A 21,307-nucleotide genomic window follows, 5' to 3' on the forward strand; every position below is an offset into this window, starting at 1 on the left:
AGCATCACGAGGCCAGGGAGCGGGGCAACTCTCAAAGACTACAGACTGTCATTTAAAATTTACTTACGGTTTATCCTGTGCCAGCACTTTAATACCCTTTACCCATTTTTTGTTACAACCTAATGAGGTGTTATTGCCTCCTGTTGGTTGATAAGGAAACCAAGGTTTGGGGGGATAACTTGATTGCCCCCACGTTGCACAGCTGGTAGGTAGAAGCAGGTTTTATTTTTTTAAGATTTTTTTGTTTTGATGTGGACCATTTTTAAAGTCTTTATTGAATTTGTTACAATATTGCTTCTGTCTTATGTTTTGGTTTTTTTTGGCCAAGAGACATGTGGTATCTTAACTCCCCAATCAGGGATCTAACCTGCACTTCCTTCAGTAGAAAGCAGATTCTTAACCACCGGACCACCAGGGAAGTCCCCTAGAAGCAGAGTTTGACCACCTTCTTCCACCAGGTGGTAATGTTTATCATCATGATCCAGCAGCAGAGCGATAGCTGTGGCCCGGGTCCTGGACTCTCAGCCTGCTTCCAGCTCTGGAAGCCTGTCATCCTGGATGCTAGGAGGCTCTGGAAGTCAGGGCCAGCTTCTAATCCCAGCTGTGCCACCAACTGCTGTGTATCTTTGGGTTAGTTGTTCGCTCTGAGCTACATTTCCTTTTTGTGGAAATGATCCGTATAGCACCTCTACCTAGATGGTTGTAACAATGGGGAGAATATATGTAAAGTCTGTACACCATAATGCATACCATAAACGCTTAATAAGCGTGGCACACCACAAGTGCTTAATAAGTTGTTGCCTGCAGTCAGTCTGAGTTCTGCGTCTCGCAGTCCCGTGTGCCCTGGCAGTCTCTACACGGTTCCTCGGCCACCGCCCAGCCCTGGAGTTGGAGAGCTGGCTCAGCTGCTCTCTCTTCCGCCCACTGGCAGGTGATCGTCTGGGGAGACTACGGCCGCATGGATCACAAGTGCTTCATGGGCATGGCCCAGATCATGCTGGACGAGCTGGACCTGAGCGCCGCAGTCACCGGCTGGTACAAACTCTTCCCCACGTCCTCCGTGGCAGACTCTACGCTCGGCTCCCTCACCAGGCGCCTGTCCCAGTCCTCCCTGGAGAGCGCCACCAGCCCCTCGTGCTCCTAAGGACCTCAGGGAGAGGCCGGGTGCGATGTGAGAAGGGGCATGGCCGCCTCCCACCTCCCCCTGTACATAGTCTCCACGTCTTTCTGGCTCCCTTGCCCTGCTGCATGCCTGTTGGCTCCTGGGCCTGTCCCAGCTGTCTTTGGAGACTCTAGCGCGTGTGCGTGTGTTTGTGTGTGTGTGTGTCTATGTGTGACCATGTTAGATCTATTCATTTGTCTGGGTGTAGTCTGTCTTGGTGACTATATGGGCTGAAACCCATGTCTCTCCGTGTCTCGTTGTAAAGAAACCCAAAGGAGAATTGTGTGGCCAGGACTCCCCCCGCTGAATCCAGGGGTGGAAGTGCGGGACACGGCCGTTGGCTCCTCCCGCCTGGCCCCGGGCTCAGGGCAGAGCCTGCGTGTTCCCACCCGTGCCTGTTCTTGGTGGTCTCTGCTGAGTTTTCCGTCTTGTCCTTGGTTCCACTGCTGCCTCTCCCAGCACTGCTGCTCTTTTTTGAGGAATGTAGCGTCCACTGCAGCCGGCCACACTGAGGCCCCTCTGGGAAGCCTGACACCCTCCTTTCCACCGAGCTCTCCAGCCGCTCTTCCACCGAATGCACCCACAGCATGTAGCAGCTCACCTAGGGCCCTGGCCAGGGCCCCTGGGAGCAGAAGATGCTGGGGAGCTGAGGGCTTGGAGATCGCTTTCTCCCTCCAGCTGGCACCTCCCCCCTTCCTAAAAGTGAGATCCGAGGGGGTGTTGGTTCCCAGGGCTGCAGGCCAGCTACCTTGGCAGGAAGTGCGGGTGCCTCCTTTTGCATTGTTCACCTCCCGTCTCCCTTTAAGCCTCCTTGCTTCCGACATGCCAAAGGAGCTATCCCAGTGGACCCCAGGAGGTGCGGACTGGATGGTCTTAACCTGCAAGAGGTTGGCCTCAGAGGGGATGTTGTCCGCCAGAGTGGGCAGCCCCTGACAACACCCATGTCCTTCCCAGGCTCTGAGGGTGGTCCTGTGCCCCTCGGGGCTCATCCTGAAGGGGCCTGGCTTGTTGAGGGGCCATGGAGGGCGGGGCTGCTGGCAGGAAGGAGGAGGGCTGGGACTGACTTGCTCTAAGAATCCTGTCCAACCTTCAGGGATTAGCTGCATGAAGCTGACTATTAGGGGCTCTATTTTTTTTTTTTTTTTTTTTTGCTCATTTCCAGACCAGGGTCTGTGTTTGAGAGCTCAGACTTTCTGAAGCTCCAACCTCTGGGCTCCCGCACAGCCTGGTTCTACACTCTATAGACCATGACAGTCACCAGCTCTGTACAAGCAATACTCACCCCCTCGGCCTCCCTGCCTCCTGCGCCTCTGCCGCTGCCCTCCAGAGAGTAGCCGGGCCTGCTCTTGACGCCACACCTGTCTCTGCTGTCTTTCCACCTTTGTCTGGTTGGAGCTTTCCAAAGCCACTCAAACCCTGACCTGATTGGACAGCTGGGCCCCTGGGGGTGGGCACCAGGGCCTGGACTGGACCTTGTGAGATGCCGGCTGGGAATCCTGAAGTCTGGCTCGGGAGCCCAAATCTGTCCCTCTGCCTCCTCGGGTCTAGTGTGAAAGGCGAGAGGTTGCCCAGGAGATGGACATGGCAGGGTCAAGGTCTGGGGCCCCCCTGCCCCTTCCCCATACCTCACCCCCGAGCACGGCATGACTTTCACCCACATACGTGGGGGGAGCCATGGGGAGGTGCTTGGACTCCATTAATCACAAAGCCAGGTGGACATGGGGATGGATGCTGAGGCGGGGACATGGAGGCAGAGGCTCTGAGACAGACCCTTCTCCACCAAGGGGTTTCCTTTTCTGGCAGGATCCGCATGGGGCTGAAGCCAGGGCCTGACCACCTCCCTCCCAAGAAAACTGCCCACGGACAAAATGTGGGTGAGGGCAATAAGAACTAACAAAACGAGAGCCTGGGCTGACTCCTGCCAGAGCCGGACGGGAACTGTTGTGTTTGTGGAGAGAGAGAGAGAGGAGACAGCTGGGTTGAGTTTTCTCTTTCTCAGAAATTCTCTTCTGAAATTGGGACTGGGTAATGCATTTCTCATGTGTCTATGGCAAAGGGCTCTCTGGTCTTGGATCCTAGGGTGGGGAGAGGGAGGAAACGCGCTTGCAGAAGAGTATTTGTACGTCCTATGGGTGATGCAGAGCCGTCACCCTCAGAATGGTGTGCAGATACTCAACAGCTTTGGAGTTGGGGGATTATTAGTGACCCATAGATTCCCAGCCGGCATCTCACAAGGTCCAGTGTGGATCTTTCCTGATGTGGCATGGAGCAGTGACACCCAGACTGTGTGGTCACCCCCAGGGAATGAGGCTCTCAGAGAGGGTGTCACCCTTCCTCCCCGAGGAACCCAGGAAGACAAAAGATGGGGAGCTACCAGCTGAGGCTGCTGCTGGGGAGTGGCTGCTGGCCCCTTGCCACCGGGGAAGGTTGGCTAGCAGGGGGCACATACTAGCCAGAGGGGTGGCCTGACCTGTCCTAGAGGTGGGCCACTCCATTGGTTCCGCCTCACTAATGGGCAGTCATTCCCCACCCAAGTCGACCTTGGGGGATTATTGTTAACCCTTTGTACCAAATCAAGTTAATCCAGTTACTCCACCTGGATTTTCTCCCATGAGAATGAAGTCTAGTGAGGCTCCATATGTGTGTGGTGGTGAGTGGCTGGACTTACAGGTCTGTCTGGGCCTCCTGGATGCTGGGGCCTGTCTGAGAGGCTGCTCTGGAGGAAACCTGTCCCAGTGGAGGAGGGAGCACTGTGACTGCTGGCCTTGCCTGGAAGGGGGAGTGTCCATCCCTTGAGGAGGGCATGGTGGGAAGGGAAGGAACATGATTCCTCCCAGGCACTGTTAGAGGCAGTGTCACAGCTCCACATGCCCGCTCCTTACCCCAGGGGACCCTGGGGCTGATGCCAGGCTGGGCTTTTTGTCACTCCATCTCCCTCTGCTCAGGCAGGTTTCGTGGAAGACGTGGCACAGACAGCCAGCCCTGCAGCGCTGCCGGGCTGTGGGCAGGAACCATGACAGATGATTCAGAGCATCTGTCTTCATGTTTCTGCTGTGTTCAATCTGTCCCACTTCCTTCACAGACTCCTTTCCTAAAGGGATAGCTGTGATGGGCCTTTGGTATGAATCAGACTCCAGCGAATGGGGCCAAGTCTTGGTTCTTCCCTGAAGGATCGCATCTCTTTTGTCAAACCATCTCCGGAACTACTCCCCACCCAGTCTCTCGCCCAACCCAGCACTCTTAGGAAAGGAGGCTCCCAGTATGCAGCGAGCCCAGGCACTTCCAGCATTTCAGGGGGCCGAGAAAGAGGGTTGCCCCTCTTGCTCACCACTCATGGGATCACTGGTTCTTCCTGGGGCCTGACCCCCACCAGGGCCAGCATGCCTGAGTTCTTTACTGCCAGCCTTGAGGAAAGCAGAAGCCTCCTGCCCCCTTTAAAGACTCTAGAGCCCTGCAAGGGCACTTCTTTGGAAATGAAATGTAGCACAATCTCAGACTGTGTTACCAGGAGCCCTGGCACACAACCAGGGTCCTTGTTCCACACCCTGCAGCCCAGGAGAAGCTGGGCTTCCCGCCCCCCACCCCCACCCCCCAGCCGGGACTCCAGAGCTCCTGATAACCTCTGAGTCCCCATCTTCTTCAGCCCAGAAAGCAGCAGGGCTTCAGAAAGGCTGCTCTTCTGCTTCTTTGGTTGCTTCCTGCACTGTGTAACCCTGTGGACAAATTGCTGCCTTTGCTCGTCGGGGGAGGGGGGGGGCGTGTCCTTCAGGACCAGGAGGCCGGCCATCCGGCAGGGTATCTGCAGTGGCTGCCAGGAGAGGGAGGGGGAGAGGCCTGCTGCCCGCCGGCTCCTTTCTCTCTCCCTTTCTTCCTCTCCCCAGAGTTTTCTTCTCCAATATCCTGACCCAGAAAGAGGTTCCTTAAAATGCTGCTTCCTGTACTGGACTACTGTCCACCTGCATGATCAGGGAGGAGATAGGAACGTAGACTCGTCCCCTACCTTCTCCCTTGAGTCTGCTTTTCACTCAGGTCAGAAGAGATTGGGGCAAAACAAAAACAGTCGAGACTGAGGGGCAAGAGTGCCTCGCCTGATCCAGTGAGGCCTGATGGGGACTGGATCGGCCTGGGCTTGCTGGGCAAGGGTTATTTTGAAAGAGTGCCTGAGCATCTCAGAGTGATGTCAGTGATGCCAAAGAGAGCAACTTGGTCTCCTCGGGCAGCAGCTCTGCCAGCTGAGCCGCACACGTGCGGCTCAGGTGTCGGCATGCCCCATGGCGGGACCTTGTTCTCTGACAAAGGGCTTAATCTTTCCATGTAGCAAAGCAACTTCCTCTCCCCCCAACCCTGAGCTCAGGCCTTTGTGGGCCCAGTAAGGCTGTGCTTGTGAGGGAAACTTGCATTCTTCCAGGGCACAGACTGGCTTGGGAAGGATGCTCGCCACAAAGCATGCGTGTTACTGCTCCAGGAGAACCTCCCTACATTCTGGTTGGAAACTTGGCCAGCAAGGGTAGGAGCCTTCAGCCTCCCAGGCAGTTCACATTGATGCCAGGAAGGTCCTTGGGCCTGGGTTCCAGAGAGCTTGGCAAACAGAAATGGGCCCTGGGAATCCCAAAGGCAATAGAGCATCCGCCCCAAAGGTCAATGGCCTGGACAGCTGGCTACAGAGAATCCAAGGCTGTTACATACAGAGAAACTGTGACCTTATGCAAGTCTCCTCCTTTTTCTGGGTCTCAGCTTCCTCATCTGCAAAACCAGAGCATTTGCTAGTTATTTCATGGTTCCCTCCAGGTTTTTAAAGTCTGATCTGGAGCTGATGAGGATTGTGAGCCTGATATACCTGGCACCTGGTCTCACAGGCTGGTTCCTTCCAGCCCTGGGGACAGGTCCTCACCCATCCACGCCCAGATGCTGCTTCTGACAAGAACTCTGGGAATCCTAGCGGACTCTGCTCCTTCCACCTCCTCGTGGTTTATTGTTCTCTTCCTCTTATGTGATGAGATAATTAAGGGTTGTCTGCAATGGACAATTTCCAAGGTGCTGATGTGAGGTTACAGCCTCAGCTGCATCCTGCGTAGGTCAGTATCCCCACCAGCAGACGATGCTGGGTTGGTCCTCATCTCTGCTTCTAGAACGGGATCTGTGGGAGAATCTTAAAAGAAGAGGCTCTCTGATGGGAGGAGAGAGGGAACTTATTTCCCTTCAAAGTATTTTGCTTCTTGAATAAAAAATATATATATATATCACTCTTTTTCCAGAATGCCTTTTGCAGACACCATCTCAACAGGCAGAGTGGCTGCTGCTTCCTTAGGAAAAGCTGGCCTGATTGTTTCATCCACTCCTTGAGAATGTAAATTCACAGCAGGCAAGAACCCCTTTTTTAGAGTTTCCAAATGCATCCTGCAGAGAGAGAGCGGATAGGGACTGACAAGCACACTGTTTAGATAAGAAGCAGTTAGCCTTTTACATTTTCTATATGCAGCATCTTCCCAAACTCGTTGTGGCTCCCAGGTGGCAGGTGGATGGCTGGGAAGGACTACCGGCTGTTTCTTACAACATTCTTGCCAATTCCCTTGAGGAGAAAATCCTTCACATGGCTTCTGCATGTACAGTATTTGGGCAGCACCAAAAAAAAAAAAAATTATTAAAGTCAGTTTGAAAATGGTTTCACGTGTTGCTTTCTGAAGATGGTTCTTAATTCTAGGAGAGAGCAAACAGTTCCAGAGGACTGAAACAAGGAAGAGGAAGATGCCTCGGCTGAGAAGCAGAGAGAAGTACATCTCAGAAAAAGCCCTCAAAGATCTGACCTGGAAAAAAAAAAAAAGATCTGACCTGGGCATCTGGGAAATCTTGTCACAATGTGTCACTGGGCCATGGAGTCTGACTGCTTCAGGCAGCTTTCTGGTTCTGTTCCCAGGATCCCTGCTTACAAGCCCTCAAAGCCTTCTATTCCCACATATTCCACAAGGGGCGCCCAGAACCAAATAGGGGAAAAGGTTAAATGGAGCCGAGGCCGCTGCCCTTGACCCGCTGCTGCTTTCTGAGCACTTGGGTCCAGAAGCTCTGCTCAGGCATGGCTGGGCAGTCTCCTTGCTCAGCCACACCTGATACAAGCAGTAAGCATAGCTGTTGACCTCCAGTGCTGTGACCCCTGGAATACCCCTTTCTCTCCTTGCCTCAAGGAAGGATATAGTCACTTCTGGGCAGTGCCACTGTCCTCTTAGGACTGGATCTGGGGGTATGGAAGATGGATAAAGTATAGCAATGTCACAGCACATGCTTGCCAGGAGAAAGGCTGGCACCTGCCTGCCAAGAGCCTTTCAGAGTAAACTCCACTGCTTCGGCTCTGGCCCTTAACCTTGCAGTTCCACTGGACACCATCTCTTGTTGGAAGGCTCATGAGACCTGTATCTAAGCTCTGGTACCCCGCCCGCCGCCCCCACCCCCCACCAGCATTCTGTCTTTTCTTTCTTTCCCACTTCTGCTCTCTGAGACATCTCATATACTCTCATGGGTTTTAAGAACTTCCATGCTTCTAACCAGTAAAAAAAAAAAAAATTTTTTTTAAAGAGAGTAAAATTAAGAAAAGAGGAACAGACAACAAAACTGAGATCCATAGAGACATTCTGAAAAGATGTTCTTCAAACAGAAGGAAAACGGTACACACTTCATAGGGTTATTGGGGGAATTCAAGTGAGGTAATATGTTTAAAGTGCTCAGAACAGTGCCTGGCACATAGCATTTACTGTGTTTGCCATTGTAAAGAAATGATGGAATGGCTGAAACGTAAGAAAGAAATGTGAGCAAAGAAATAAGATTAGTAACTATTAACATACAGATTATAAAACTAATAATCCTTACTTTTTAAAATTAAATATAGTCATGAACTAAAATACTAGAGAATGATAGCACATACATTGGCCCTTGGAATGTTCTTGGAGGTGAAAGATACTGAATAACTTCAATCTTAAGCATCCATTCTAAAATCTAGAGTAAATACTAAGAAAATACAAATGGAATCAAGTAGATTCAAAAATCCTACATAGAAACTATGAAGCTTAGTAGTGTATTAAAAATGGTATAATCATGATCACCTGCACTTCCCAGGTGGTGCTAGTGGTAAAGAATCTGCCTGCCAATGCAGGAGACGTGGGTTCAATCCCTGGGTTGGGAGTACCCCCTGCAGTAGAAAAGAGCATCCCATTCTGGTATTCTTGCCTGGAAAAGTCCATGGGCAGAGGAGCCTGGTGAGCTACAGTCCACGGGGCTGCAAAGAGTTGGACACAACTGAACACACACACGTGCAATCAACTGGTGTTTCTCCCAGAATATAAGGGTGATTCAATAGAAAAGTTCTCTGTAATTCACCACATCAATAGACTAACAGAGGAAAATAATTATCCTGATGCAGAAAAAGCATTTTGTAAGGTTTAATTCTATTTGTAATAAAACTATTGTCAACTTTCTTGATTTGATAAGAGACCACTCTAATGGCAGAAACCAAAGAGGAACTAAAGAACCTCTTAATGAGAGTGAAGGAGGAGAGTGAAAAGGCTAGCTTAAACTAAATATTTAAAAAACTAAGATCATGACATATGGCCCCATTACTTCATGGCAAATAGAAGGGGAAAAAGTGGAAGTAGTGACAGATTTCCTCTTCTTGGGCTCTAAAATCACTACAGATCGGGACTGCAGCCATAAAAGCAGAAGATGTTTGCTTCTTGGCAAGAAAGGGATGACATACCTAGACGATGTGTTGAAAAGCAGAGACAGTACTCTGGCGACAAAGGTCCATATAGTCAGGGCTATGGTCTTCCCAGTGGTCATGTACAGTTGTAAGAGCTGGACCCTAAAGAAGGCAGAGTGCCAAAGAATTGATGCCTTCGAACTGTGGTATTGGAGAAGACTCCGACGGTCCATTGGAGGCTCTCAAACTCTCAAGCAAGGAGATCAAACCAGTCAATCTTAAAGGAAATTAACCCTGAATACTCGTTGGAAGGACTGATGCTGAAACTGAAGCTCCAGTATTTTGGTGACCTGATGCGAACAGTCGACTCATTGGAAAAGTCCCTGATGCTGGGAAAGATTGAGGGCAGAAGGAGAAGAGGGCATCAGAGCATGATATGGCTGGATGGCATCACTGATGCAATGGACTTGAACTTGGGCAAACTCCGGGAGACAGTGAGGGACAGGAAGGCCTGGTGTGTTGCCGTCCTTGGGGCCGCAAAGAGTCAGACATGACTGGGCGACTGAACAACACATACGCCAAAAAGCCTGTAGTAAATGCTATGTTAATGAAAACATTTAATGTAGTCTCTAAGATCAACAGAAGAAGAATCAATGATGTTTCTTGGACCTGGCAGAGAACTGATGTTGGAAGGCAAACTGCTACCTTGAAATCTGGAGAGCACACACAGAGAATTAGAGCTAGTCTGTGATTACCAGGAGAACCCGCTGGAGCCAAAACCTGATGGGAGCACTTAAATGTTAATACTAACAAATTTCTGGAGGCTGAGTGTGAACTACTTTGGGTATGATCGACAGTTAGAGGCTGGCAAGGGTGCATACTTTTATGGGCTTTTTTTCTAGGCACCCACAGTAGAGATCTGAGAAAAATCTAGTGGTCTTTTTCAGGGAGAGGGTAAAAGTTCTGAAAAACATCCAGAGTCTCCTCCATGACAAAGGCCTACTGTCCAGGGAAAACACTGAACTGACTCATTGGAAAAGACCTTGATGCTGAGATAGATTGAAGGCAGGAGAAAGAAGGGAATGACAGAGGATGAGATGGTTGGATGGCATCACCGACTCCATGGATATGAATTTGAGCAAGCTCTGGGAGTTGGTGATGGACGGGGAAGCCTGATGTGCTGCAGTCCATAGGGTTGTGAAGAGTCAGACACGACTGAGCGACTGAACTGAACTGAACTGACCCAACCCTGGGGGAGGGCATTTTCCCCACTCAGGGGCCCCCTAGATTTCCTCTCTCACCTAAGAGGGGATGAAAAGCTCAAAAAACGCTTGTGAAAGTCATGACACAGGGAAATGGACCCATTAAAAGAATGAGGTGCAATCATATTATAGAAGGCTTCCTCTGCCCCACAACTTATCCCCTACAAACAGGGGTCTAATGGCTTACAATTGAAATAGCTGCAAGACACAGCCTATTAGGGAAGCCCCAAATCAAGAGGGGAGATTAAAAAACTGGTCACCAGCGGAATTTGAAAATCTATGACACCTATGTGCATGAGACCATCTAACCATCTCATCCTCTGTTGTCCCCTTCTGCTCCTGCCTTCAATCTTTCCCAACATTGGGTCTTTTCAAATGAGTTAGCTCTTTGCATCAGGTGGCCAAAATACTGGAGCTTCAGCTTTAACATCAGTCCTTCCAATGAACACCCAGGACCGACTCCCCCCAGGATGGACTGGTTGGATCTCCTCTCAGTCCAAGGGACTCTCAAGAGTCTTCTCCAACACCACAGTTGTATGGGAATCCTGTACAAAGCCATAAAAACAAAAAAATAGAGGAAGGATTGAAAAAGAGATAAAGCTATCATTTATAGATAATTTGATTACTACCTTATTAAGAAGAACAATTATTACACCTCATGAGAGTATTCAGCAGCAAGGTTGCTGGATACAAGATTACTCTACCAAAATCAGTTGCATTTTTTTTTTCTGTAACAGCTATAACCAGTAAACATGAGATATTATCCACAATAGCAATTCAAATTATTAAATAATAATTAAGAATACATAAGACCTCTATAGAGAGAATTTTCAAATTCTTAAGAGTTGATGATCTGAATAAATGAACAGACATTCCCTGTTCTTGGATAAGGCAGTTTAATATAAAGATATTAACTTTCCAAGTTGATCTGTAAACTCAACACAAGCTAAAAATTTCAGTTGGTATGTTAAGTAAACTTCCTCTACAACTTATGTGCAATAATATAAGTCTATTAATGGTTAGATCAACTTCTGTTTAAAGAAGAGAAAATTCAGGGATTGGTATGTAATATAACTAGGAAATTAATATATAATGAGAGGGGTACCTTAAAACAATGAGGAAAAGTGGATTGTTTAAAATATGTATTAGAGACACCTTCACTATCTGGACAAAAAAAGAAAGAAATCCCTGCTGTTGGGTTGCACTCCACAGACTTGCAAGCCTTGTAGCTGCCTAGCCTGCAGAGGGAAGAGGAGTCTGGAGACAGTGCCAGAATCATCAGCAGTTTATTGGACAGGGGATATCACACATCCAAAGCAAAAGATCCTGGAGTGGCACCCCACTGTACGTGACTAGCAGGACATGGCAGCAATCTTCGCTACCTGAGAGGAGAGGGAGGCTACCAGTTATGGGGGCATGACGTGATCAGTTACCAGGGAGACCGTGGCTGGGGCAGGAGGCAAGCAGTTCCTGATTAAGCCCTATAATTAAGAGGATTGGATAGTCACGTGAGTGAGGCAGGACCTGGTGGAGCAGGGTTGGGTGTACAGAGAGCAAGAGAACAGCCATCTTGGGTGGTCTGACCATATACTACACCTATATACCTTGCTGGACCCTGACAATCTTGGTCCAGCTCTCTTCCATGATATCCCTGGGATCAGGTATGTAGCGGTGCTCTGCAACCAAATACCACAAAGGCCCTACAGACATCAGCAACTAGAGGGTATCAAGAGCAAGATACCTGGTACACTAAAAACAGGGATTGCCAAGAGGTGGGCAATTTTAGAGCCAGGCACTTGGCATGCAGGACAGGAGGAAGGTGAGAGTTGTCAGTCGTCCCTACATGGTCACATTAGCTGGGTCACTCTTCCGTGGAAAATCGCTGCAGACCTAGCAGTCTGACTCATTTCACAGTGAAGCCACCATTATCACGCAGTCTGTGAACAGATTCCCTCCACTCAGGCTAGGGAGGAAATGTGAGATGTTTAACAGGCACAGTACAGGGGAGATCATGACCATTATACAAAATAAAAACAGAAACTGCATTCTGAGATAATACTATTCCTGCCTGAGGTGTTTCTCCTGGCCTGAAATACCATATCATCTGTCCACCTCTTGGAGAAGGAAATGGCAACTCACTCCAGTATTCATGCCTGGAGAATCCCGTGGACAGAGGAGCCTGGTGGGCTGCTGTCCCTGGGGTCGCACAGAGTCGGACACAACTGAAGTGACTTAGTATGCATGCATGTATTGGAGAAGGAAATGGCAACCCACGAGTCAATGTTCTTGCCTGGAGAATCCCAGGGACAGAGGAGCCTGGTGGGCTGCCATCTATGGGGTTGCACAGAGTCGGACACGACTGAAGCAACTTAGCAGCAGCAGCAGCAGCAGCAGTCCACCTCTGTCCCCATAGCTGGTGCCCAGTCCGGAGAGGTGGTATAACAATGGCACAGAGTTAGTAGAATGGGGAGGGGGGAGCATCTTTCCCTAGTAGGGTTCCAGATTAATTACCTTAGTCATCTTGGGTGGGGCTGGGAAGAAGATAGGTGAAATCTCTAAGTCCCTTTCTAATTCTACTCCTCATCGGGTGACAGACCCAAACCACCAGGAGCTAACCTGCCAATCCCAGGGCCATTTTATAATGTTTCCCTGGGGGCAGATCCTATGATAGCAAAAAAATGAGCTACTATCCTGACCAACAGTTGGCAACAGTCCTTCAGTAGTAAACAGTTGAACTCAGATGGTGTTGACTAGTTGCCTCTGGGTTCACATGGCATTCACAATCACTCCTGGGATGTCCAGTTATAGTTTGTAGGACTTGAATTAGCCTCCTGGCCCATAGGTTGAGAGCAGGATTCCTGTCTCAATGGTGGTTCTGTCCCCTTCCCTAGCTGGGACCAGAAGTCCAAGGGGCCTCTTATTTTGCCATTGCCAAAGGCCTTAACCAAACCTTTCTGAGTAACTGGCCATGTCTGATTCACAAGCCTGTCCCTATCCCTGAGTTAATATCCCTGAAGTCTGTATCAGTACTCGTTTAGGGGTGGTGGGTCAGGGGTATACTTGTATTTTGTAGATAATCCAGGTCTTTGCACTTTGTCTGTATTCACCAGCCATCCCTGTGCAATCAGATGAGTCAAAAGCATGGGGCTGCTACTTTTTAACTGGAAAGAGACTCTGAGGTTAAGAAAATATCAGCAGTATAATGAAAGAGAAAGACATCTCTTCATGCAGTCAGCTGCCATAGAGCCCCTAGCTAATGTCAGCTATAGAATATACAAGGAAGTCCTGCAAATCAACAATAAAAAGGTAACAACTTCCATGGGAAAATGGGCAAAGGAAATAAACAGGCAAACTCCAAAAGTTGATAAGCATATGAAAATAGCCTCAGAATCATTATAATAAGAGATATGCAAATTAAAGAAATAATGAGATACCACTTTATACTAATAATAATTGGTAAAAATTAGAAAACTGATAATGCCAAAGGACATCAAGGACATGGAGGTATAATCAGTGTAGCCATTTTGAAGAGCAAGCTGACATTACCTGGTCTAATTATATGCAGATCCTATGACCTATACATTTGTATATATCTCCATTAAAGGCACATGTACAAGGAATATTCATCATAACATTATTTGTGGCAAAGTGCGGCTGGCAGAAAGTGAACCCCCTGAAGATGCCCACATCCTAATGCCCAAAACCTGTGACTATGTTAATTTACATGACAGAAGGGACTTTGTAGATATGACTAAATTAAGGACTTTGAGACAGGGAGATTAGCCTGCATTATGTGGATGGGCCCAGTCTAATGATCTGGGTCTTAAAAGTGGAAAACTTCCCAGCTGTGGTCAAAAGGAGATGTGATTGCAGAAGGACGGGCAGAGACGTAGTGTGACAAAAATTAAAACCTGAAGACATGGATAGTTAATCATACTGTGTTTATGGACTGGAAGACACTATACTGTGAAGATGTCAATTCCTCCCAAATTTACCTCTAGAATCAGTGCACTTTCAGTAAAAATCCCAACAGGTTTTCTCTGAAGAAATTGGCATGCTGATACTAAAATTTATTTGGAAATGCAAAAGACCTTGAATAGCTAAAGGACTTTCGAAAAGGAAGAGCTGAGTTGGAAGATTTTATTATCTGATTGCAAGACTGATTATAGAGTAACAATGGTGTTGGCATAAAGATAGGGCAATGGGACAGAACACTATCAGATGGGACAGAACACTATGGAAATAGTTTTTGACAAAGGTGCCAAGTCATCCAATAATCTATACAAGCGGTGATGCAATAACTGGGTATTGGAGTGCAAAATATGAACCCTTCATGATAGACACAAAAATTAACTCAAAATGGTTCATAGACCTAAATATAAAAGCTAAAATTATAAAACTTCTACAAGAAAATACAGGAAAAAGTATCTTCACCACTTTATGGTAGACAGCAATTTCTTAGAACATAAAAAGCAGTAACCCTAAAGTAGAAATCAAAAGATAAATCAGATTTCATCAATATTAAAAGTTCTCCTCTTTGAAATATACCATTATGACTCATAATAAGATGATGACTTAATAAGACAAAGTAAAAAAAAATGGGCAAAAGGCAAACAGATGGGTCACAAAAGAAGTTATACAAATTGCCAATTTGATGGAAACATAAAATGGTATAATCACTTTGGAAAACAGTTTGGCAATTCCTTTAAACTTTCTTATACACTTACCCCAAGACCCAGCAATTCCAATTCTAGCTGTTTATCAGGAAAAATAAAAGGCTATGTCTACCCAAAGACAAAAACACTCACGGCAACTTTATTCATAATAGCCCCACGTTGGAAACAACACAAGCGCCTAATGTAGCTGTCAGGAGTCGATCAAAAAATAGAGACCACGTAGTTACTTGAACAAGGGAATGTTAATGTTAAAAAGTATTAACTCTTCAAGTGTTAGAGAAGGTGATAGGAGAAATATACAGAATATTCTGAAGCTGAGGGAGTGTCCAAGGAAGGAACAAATTGAAAAGACAACCTCTCCTTGAAGCTGGCACTCAAAATTTGTTGGAAAACATGTGTCATGATATGAGGTGTGCTAGGAACCCAGGCCAGGCCTGATCCATAGCCTCCAGGCTGGTAGGAAACATCCCTCTAGGGTACTGATGGCAGAGGCTGCCAGGGAGACCCTGGAGAATCCAGGTCAGGATTCTACTTGCAGGTGGAGTGGTGGAAGCTTAGGACACTTGTGCCCATGTCTGGAGGAAACAGCCTTCCAGGGAGCTGCTGGGTGGAGGCTGGCAGGTGGCTGCACAGGGAATCAGAAGCCTGCTCATCACTGGGATGATCCCTGAGGACCACAGAGTCCACTGTGGGAGGCTCTAGTGAGGTGGGCACAAGCTGTGAGTTCACAGGCATGTTCTGGACACACAGCTGGAGCAGAATGTTAATGGATGCTGCCAGGCATCTGCCTCTGGGAGCAGGGCAATTGCAAGAGAAACGGAGCACGTGAGACGCAGGAAAAGCTTCTTCCTGCGGTGTCCCTCCATTGCCATCTACTGACACAGCTTAATGCTGTTCTCACTGTGAAGGAGAAATCCGTAAAGGGGGCTATCCAGCTATCGGAGAGCAGGTAATGAAGGGTAGATTTGAATGAGAGGCAACAAATTGACAACAATAATATCTCGCAACATGTGCCATGGACAAGCAATTGGTGGCAAATCAATGTAACGGGATACCACTCAGCACCAAACAGAATGAATTAGCGGCATATGCAATAGCACAGGATGGTAATAGGACCCTAAAAGAAAGACACCAAACACAAAGAGTAAGTATTGTTATATGAAATTCTAGGCCAACCAAGACTCATCTACAGGGAAGAATGTCAGTCAGCATTGCCTGAGGATCTGGAGTGACTGGAATTTTTTTTAACATTTTATTTATTTATCTGTATCAGATCTTAGTTATATTTTAAAGGGACTTGGTGTTTTCAGTGCTGAGGGCCGAGGTTCAACCACTGGCCAGAGAACTAAGATCCCACAAGCTTCTCAGTGTGGCCAAAAATAATAATAAAATTTATAAATTAATTTAAACAAATTTAAAAATGTATTCAGTAAAAACAAGACTGGGCGCTAACTGTGGCTCAGATCATGAACTCCTTATTGCCAAATTCAGACTTAAATTGAAGAAAGTAGGGAAAACCACTAGACTGTTCAGGTATGACCTAAATCAAATCCCTTATGATTATAAGTGGAAGTGACAAATAGATTCAAAGGATTAGATCTGATAGACAGAATGCCTGATGAACTATGGACGGAGGTTCATGACAGTGTACACAAGGTGGTGATCAAGACCATCCCCAAGAAAGAAAAATGCAAAAAGGCAAAATGATTGTCTGAGGAGGCCTTACAAATAGCTGTGAAAAGAAGAGAAGCGAAAGGCAAAGGATAAAAGGAAAGATATACCCATCTGAATACAGAGTTCCAAAGAATAGCAAGGAGAGATAAGAAAGCCTTCCTCAGTGATCAATGCAAAGAAATAGAGGAAAACAATAGAATGAGAAAGACTAGAGATTTCGTCTAATTAGATACTAATTAGAAAGTTAGATACCAAAGGAACATTTCATGCAAAGATGGGCACAATAAAGGACAGAAATGGTATGGACCTAACAGAAGCAGAAGCTATTAAGAAGAGGTGGCAAGAATACACAGAAGAACTGTACAAAAGAGATCTTCATGACCCAGATAATCACAGTGGTGTGATCACTCACCTAGAGCCCGATATCCTGGAATTCGAAGTCAAGTGGGCCTTAGGAAGCATCACTGTGTACAAAGCTAGTGGAGGTGATGGAATTCCAGCTGAGCTATTTCAAATCCTAAAAGATGATGCTGTGAAAGTGCTGCACTCAAGATGCCAGCAAATTTGGAAAACTCAGCAGTGGCCACAGGACTGGAAAAGGTCAGTTTTCATTCCAACCCCAAAGGTAGTGCCAAAGAATGCTCAAACTACTGCACAATTGCACTCATCTCACACCCTAACAAAGTAATGCTCAAAATTCTCCAAGCCAGGCTTCAACAGTACATGAACTGTGAACTTCCAAATGTTCAAGCTGAATTTAGAAAAGGCAGAGGAACCAGAGATCAAATTGCAAACATCTGTTGGATTATCGAAAAAGCAAGAGAGTTCCAGAAAAACATCTACTTCTGCTTTATTGACTATGCCAAAACCTTTGACTGTGTGGATCACAACAGACTGTGAAAAATTCTGAAAGAGATGGGAATACCAGACCTTTCCTGCCTCCAGAGAAATCTGTATTCAGGTCAGGAAGCAACAGTTAGAATCAAACATGGAACAACAGACTGGTTCCAAATCGGGAAAGGAGTACATCAAGGCTGTATATTGTCACCCTGCTTATTTAACTTCTATTCAGAGTACATCATGCGACATGCTGGCCTGGAAGAAGCACAAGCTGGAATCAAGATTGCCGGGACAAATATCAGTTACCTCAGATATGCAGATGATACCACCCTTATGGCAGAAAGCAAAGAAGAACTAAAGCACCTCTTGATGAAAGTGAAAGAGGAGAGTGAAAAAGTTGGCTTAAAGCTCAACATTCAGAAAACTAAGATCATGGCATCTGGTCCCATTACTTCATGGCAAATAGATGGGGAAGCAATGGAAACAATGACAGACTTTATATAGGAATATATAAAGCCAGGAGGCTTTATATATATCTATATATATATAGATATATATAGAGCCAGGAGGGCTCCAAAATCACTGCAGATAGTGACTGCAGCCATGAAATTAAAAGACACTTGCTCCTTGAAAGAAAAGCTATGACCAACCTAGACAGCATATTAAAAAGCAGAAACATTACTTTGCCAACAAACGTCCGTTTAGTCAAAGCTTTGGTGGCTCAGATGGTAAAGCGTCTGTCTGCAATGTGGGAGACCTGGGTTCGATTCGTGGGTCGGGAAGATCCCCTGGAGAAGGAAATGGCAATCCACTCCAGCACTCCTCCCTGGAAAATCCCATGGACGGAGGAGCCTGATAGGTTACAGTCCATGGGGTTGCAAAGAGTGGGACACGACTGAGAGACTTCACTTCACTTGGTTTTTCCAGTAGTCATGTATGGATGTGAAAGTTGGAGTCTAAAGAAAGCTGAGCACCAAAGAATTGATGCTTTGGAGCTGTGGTGTTGGAGAAGACTCTTGAGAGTCCCTTGGACTGCAAGGAGATCCAACCAGTCCGTCCTAAAGGAAATCAGTCCTGAATATTCATTGGAAGGACTGATGCTGAAGCTGCAACTCCAATACTTTGGCCACCTGATATGAAGAACTGAGTCATTTGAAAAGACCCTGATGCTGGGAAAGATTGAAGGCAAGAGGGGAAGGGATCGACAGAGGATGAGATGGTTGGATGGCATCACCGACTCAATGGGCATGAGTGTGAGTAAGCCCCAGGAGTTGGTGATGGACAGGGAGGACTGGCATGCTGCAGTCCATGGGGTTGCAAAGAGTTGGACACAACTGAGCGACTGAACTGAACTGAACTGAAAAAATATATTCACAACTAAGACCTGGCACAACCGAATAAATAATAAGTAAAAATTAATATTAAACAAAAAATAAACATAATACGATCTCCATTTATGTTTGATTTAAGGAGTGGGAATAGAGACACGCTAAACTCAGGCAGCAAGATAACCAAGACGTGAAAGCAGCTGTCTGCATGAAAGTCGACATGAAAGTTGCCCATCTTGGGAAAGAGACTCTTACCTGAAGGAGCTGCCCCACCAGGCTGTGTCTGCTCGCCACCATCCAGTGTCCCCCATGTCCCCCAGGTCACCAGGATGCGGCAGACCACATTCTCAGGACTTCTGGGAGGGGCCAGGTGCCCCACTGGAAGGGACAGGATGGCCATGATGGAGAGTGGGGATCATCAGGCCTGGTGAGGGCTGGTTGGGGCAGATGTCCTAGCAGAGGCAAGGGAGGCTTATGTGGGCCCAAGGTCCATGCAGGTTGGGGAAGAGGCAGGGTGTGGAGGAGGGGCAAGGGGCACAGTTCAAGGGAGGTGTGTCAGAGAGGAGGGGAACAAGTTGGAAGGGGCAGTGAATGGAAGGGAGAGGGAGAGGGGAAGGTGGGTGGTAGGAGGAGCAGGGGCATAGGCCAGGGTAGAGGTGATCCAGGCAGGAAGGTGGGAAAGGGCAAAACTAGTAAGAGGAGCGAGATGGTCTGGGCATGTGGTAAGAAGGGGACCAGTGTGGTCTGAGTAGCTGCTGACTGAGGCAGGCATAGGGTGAAGAGACAGGGACGACATAGGGACAAAAGGCCAGACAGGAGGCAGGAAGTGAGCCAAAAGCTGAACCTGGGCAGGCGAAGAGGCCATCGAGCAGGAAGGAGACAGGGCAGCTCCTTCTGCGTGACTCTGGGCTGAGAAATGATGGGTTCAGTGTTCAGCATTCTTTCTGTGCTTAATGCCTTTATGACTCAGATTCCATCAACAGGCAGTGCTAAATTCTGTGGCATTTTGACTTGGAAGATACCTTTACCATGAGTACGCCTTCTCCATCTTATAAATAGAGAAACAAAGGCTCAGAGGGTTGCCCAAAGTCCCTCAACAGTTAGTTAGGGGCACAGTTTGGACAAAATTCAATCCAGAGATGACAAAAACAGTCCCAGGTTGACCAGGGAGTGGGTCAAATGGGAGGATTCTCGAGGGCCTGGAGGGGTCACTCTGGCTATTAGAGCCCACCCTAGATAGAGGCACTGGAGGTATCTACTCTCCATCTTTGAAAGGTACCTTCTATCCATGACTAGCATTGTCAGAACCTGCAAGGAGCCTCTTGTCTCCCCACCAATGAGAAAGCCCACTACATACACCCAGGAAAGGGGCTGAACATGAAGGAAATACCAATACTGACCTGCTCTCCAAAGAATGAGTGAGTGAGTGAGTCAGTCAGTCATGTCCAACTGTTTGTGACTCCACGGACTATAGCCTACCAGGCTCCTCTGTCCATGGGGATTCTCCAGGCAAGAATACTGGAGTGGGTAGCCATTCTCTTCTCCAGGGGATCTTCCCAACCCAGGGATCAAACCCAGGTCTCCTGCATTGCAGGTGGATTCTTTACCAGCTGAGCTACCAGGGAAGCCCCCTCAGACAATAATTTAGCTCAATGGGCTAGAGGTATGGGGAATGGGGTAGGAAGGACCTGGAGCACGGGGATGGGTCAAGGAGAATTTAGATCCTCCCTCTAGTCTTTGCATTAGATGCTGCTACATCTTGCTTACTATCTCATTGGGAGTTCACCAGGTAGGGACATTACCTCCATTTTAAGCAAGTAGAAACTATGCCCAGATTGGCGGAGGCACTTGCCCAGGGCCACTCAGCACTAGAATAACAATACTAAGACCAGAATCCTGGCACCTGAGTCTGTACTCTTTCCATTAAATAACTATTGGAAAATGGGATGGAAACACAAGGGAACAAGTCCCTACACTAGAATGAGAAAGTTTTAGAGGTGGGGCAGGGCAGATGGTGGTGGCAGATGGTGAAGAGAAGGAGAATTAGAGAATTAGGGAGATTTTGCAAAAAATGATGGTGAGCAGCAGTCCCTTCTGGAAAGGCTTTGGAAGCCACCTTAGACAGAATGGACTTCATTCTATGACAAATGGGGAGGCTCCCAAATCTATGAAGAAGGAGAAAGGCATGTTTAGAATCATGCTTTAGAAACACTACTCTGACTCCAGCATATGAGATGTAGGGACAGGAGGAACCGGGTTCAGAGAAAAAGATATTGCACTGAACCAGGAGAGGAAAATCATAGAGGGGGAAATCTGAGATGAATTAAGGAGACAGAATAGGTAGAACTTGCTGGCCCACTGGAGCAAGACATGGGGAGAAGTAAGCTTAACGCTCAAGTATCCAGTTTAGGAGACAGGGTGGAAGGGGAATATAAGAAGAGTAGGTTTTTTTTGACCGGGGCGGGGGGTGGTGGAGGTTCCTGGTTTTGACTTACTAAGAATCATATGCAGTTGAGGACATCAGCTGGCATTTGGGTGGCCTACCAGAAGCTCAGGAGAGAGAGCTGAACTATGGATGCCCTTTCGAGAGGCATCTGCTGAAATATAATTTTCAAAAATGTGTGTCAAATGAGAAAGGACATCACCTGAGCCAATGGGCAGCATTTATGGCCCAAGACACA

At 47.4% G+C, this 21,307-nt stretch overlaps 1 protein-coding gene and 1 long non-coding RNA gene across 5 annotated transcripts in view; one reads left to right on the plus strand and one right to left on the minus strand.

Annotated features, from left to right (window-relative positions):
- Positions 1-6,824, plus strand: part of RIMS3 (regulating synaptic membrane exocytosis 3) — a 42,124-nt gene extending 35,300 nt beyond the window's left edge. For 2 of the 3 annotated variants that reach the window (XM_005204747.5, XM_005204746.5), the window contains exon 9: positions 932-6,824. In XM_005204747.5, the coding sequence (XP_005204804.1) occupies positions 932-1,144 (213 nt within the window). In that variant the 3' untranslated portion in view covers positions 1,145-6,824. The remainder of the gene's footprint in view (positions 1-931) is intronic. The other variant, NM_001205867.2, reaches the window with a different exon arrangement.
- Positions 6,106-20,999, minus strand: LOC112446033 (uncharacterized). Of its 2 annotated transcripts, none has more exons than XR_003034100.2 (3): positions 19,471-20,999; positions 18,882-19,078; positions 6,106-6,966 (listed from the first exon to the last, which is right to left on the minus strand). It is a non-coding gene; the product is annotated as an uncharacterized lncRNA (long non-coding RNA). The 2 variants fall into 2 exon arrangements; XR_003034101.2 differs by having other exon boundaries at positions 18,882-19,004; positions 19,471-20,977.
- Positions 21,000-21,307: the final 308 nt, after the last annotated feature.

This window comes from Bos taurus, chromosome 3 (assembly GCF_002263795.3).
Source record: "Bos taurus isolate L1 Dominette 01449 registration number 42190680 breed Hereford chromosome 3, ARS-UCD2.0, whole genome shotgun sequence".
In the NCBI taxonomy this organism is placed as follows: domain Eukaryota; kingdom Metazoa; phylum Chordata; class Mammalia; order Artiodactyla; family Bovidae; genus Bos; species Bos taurus.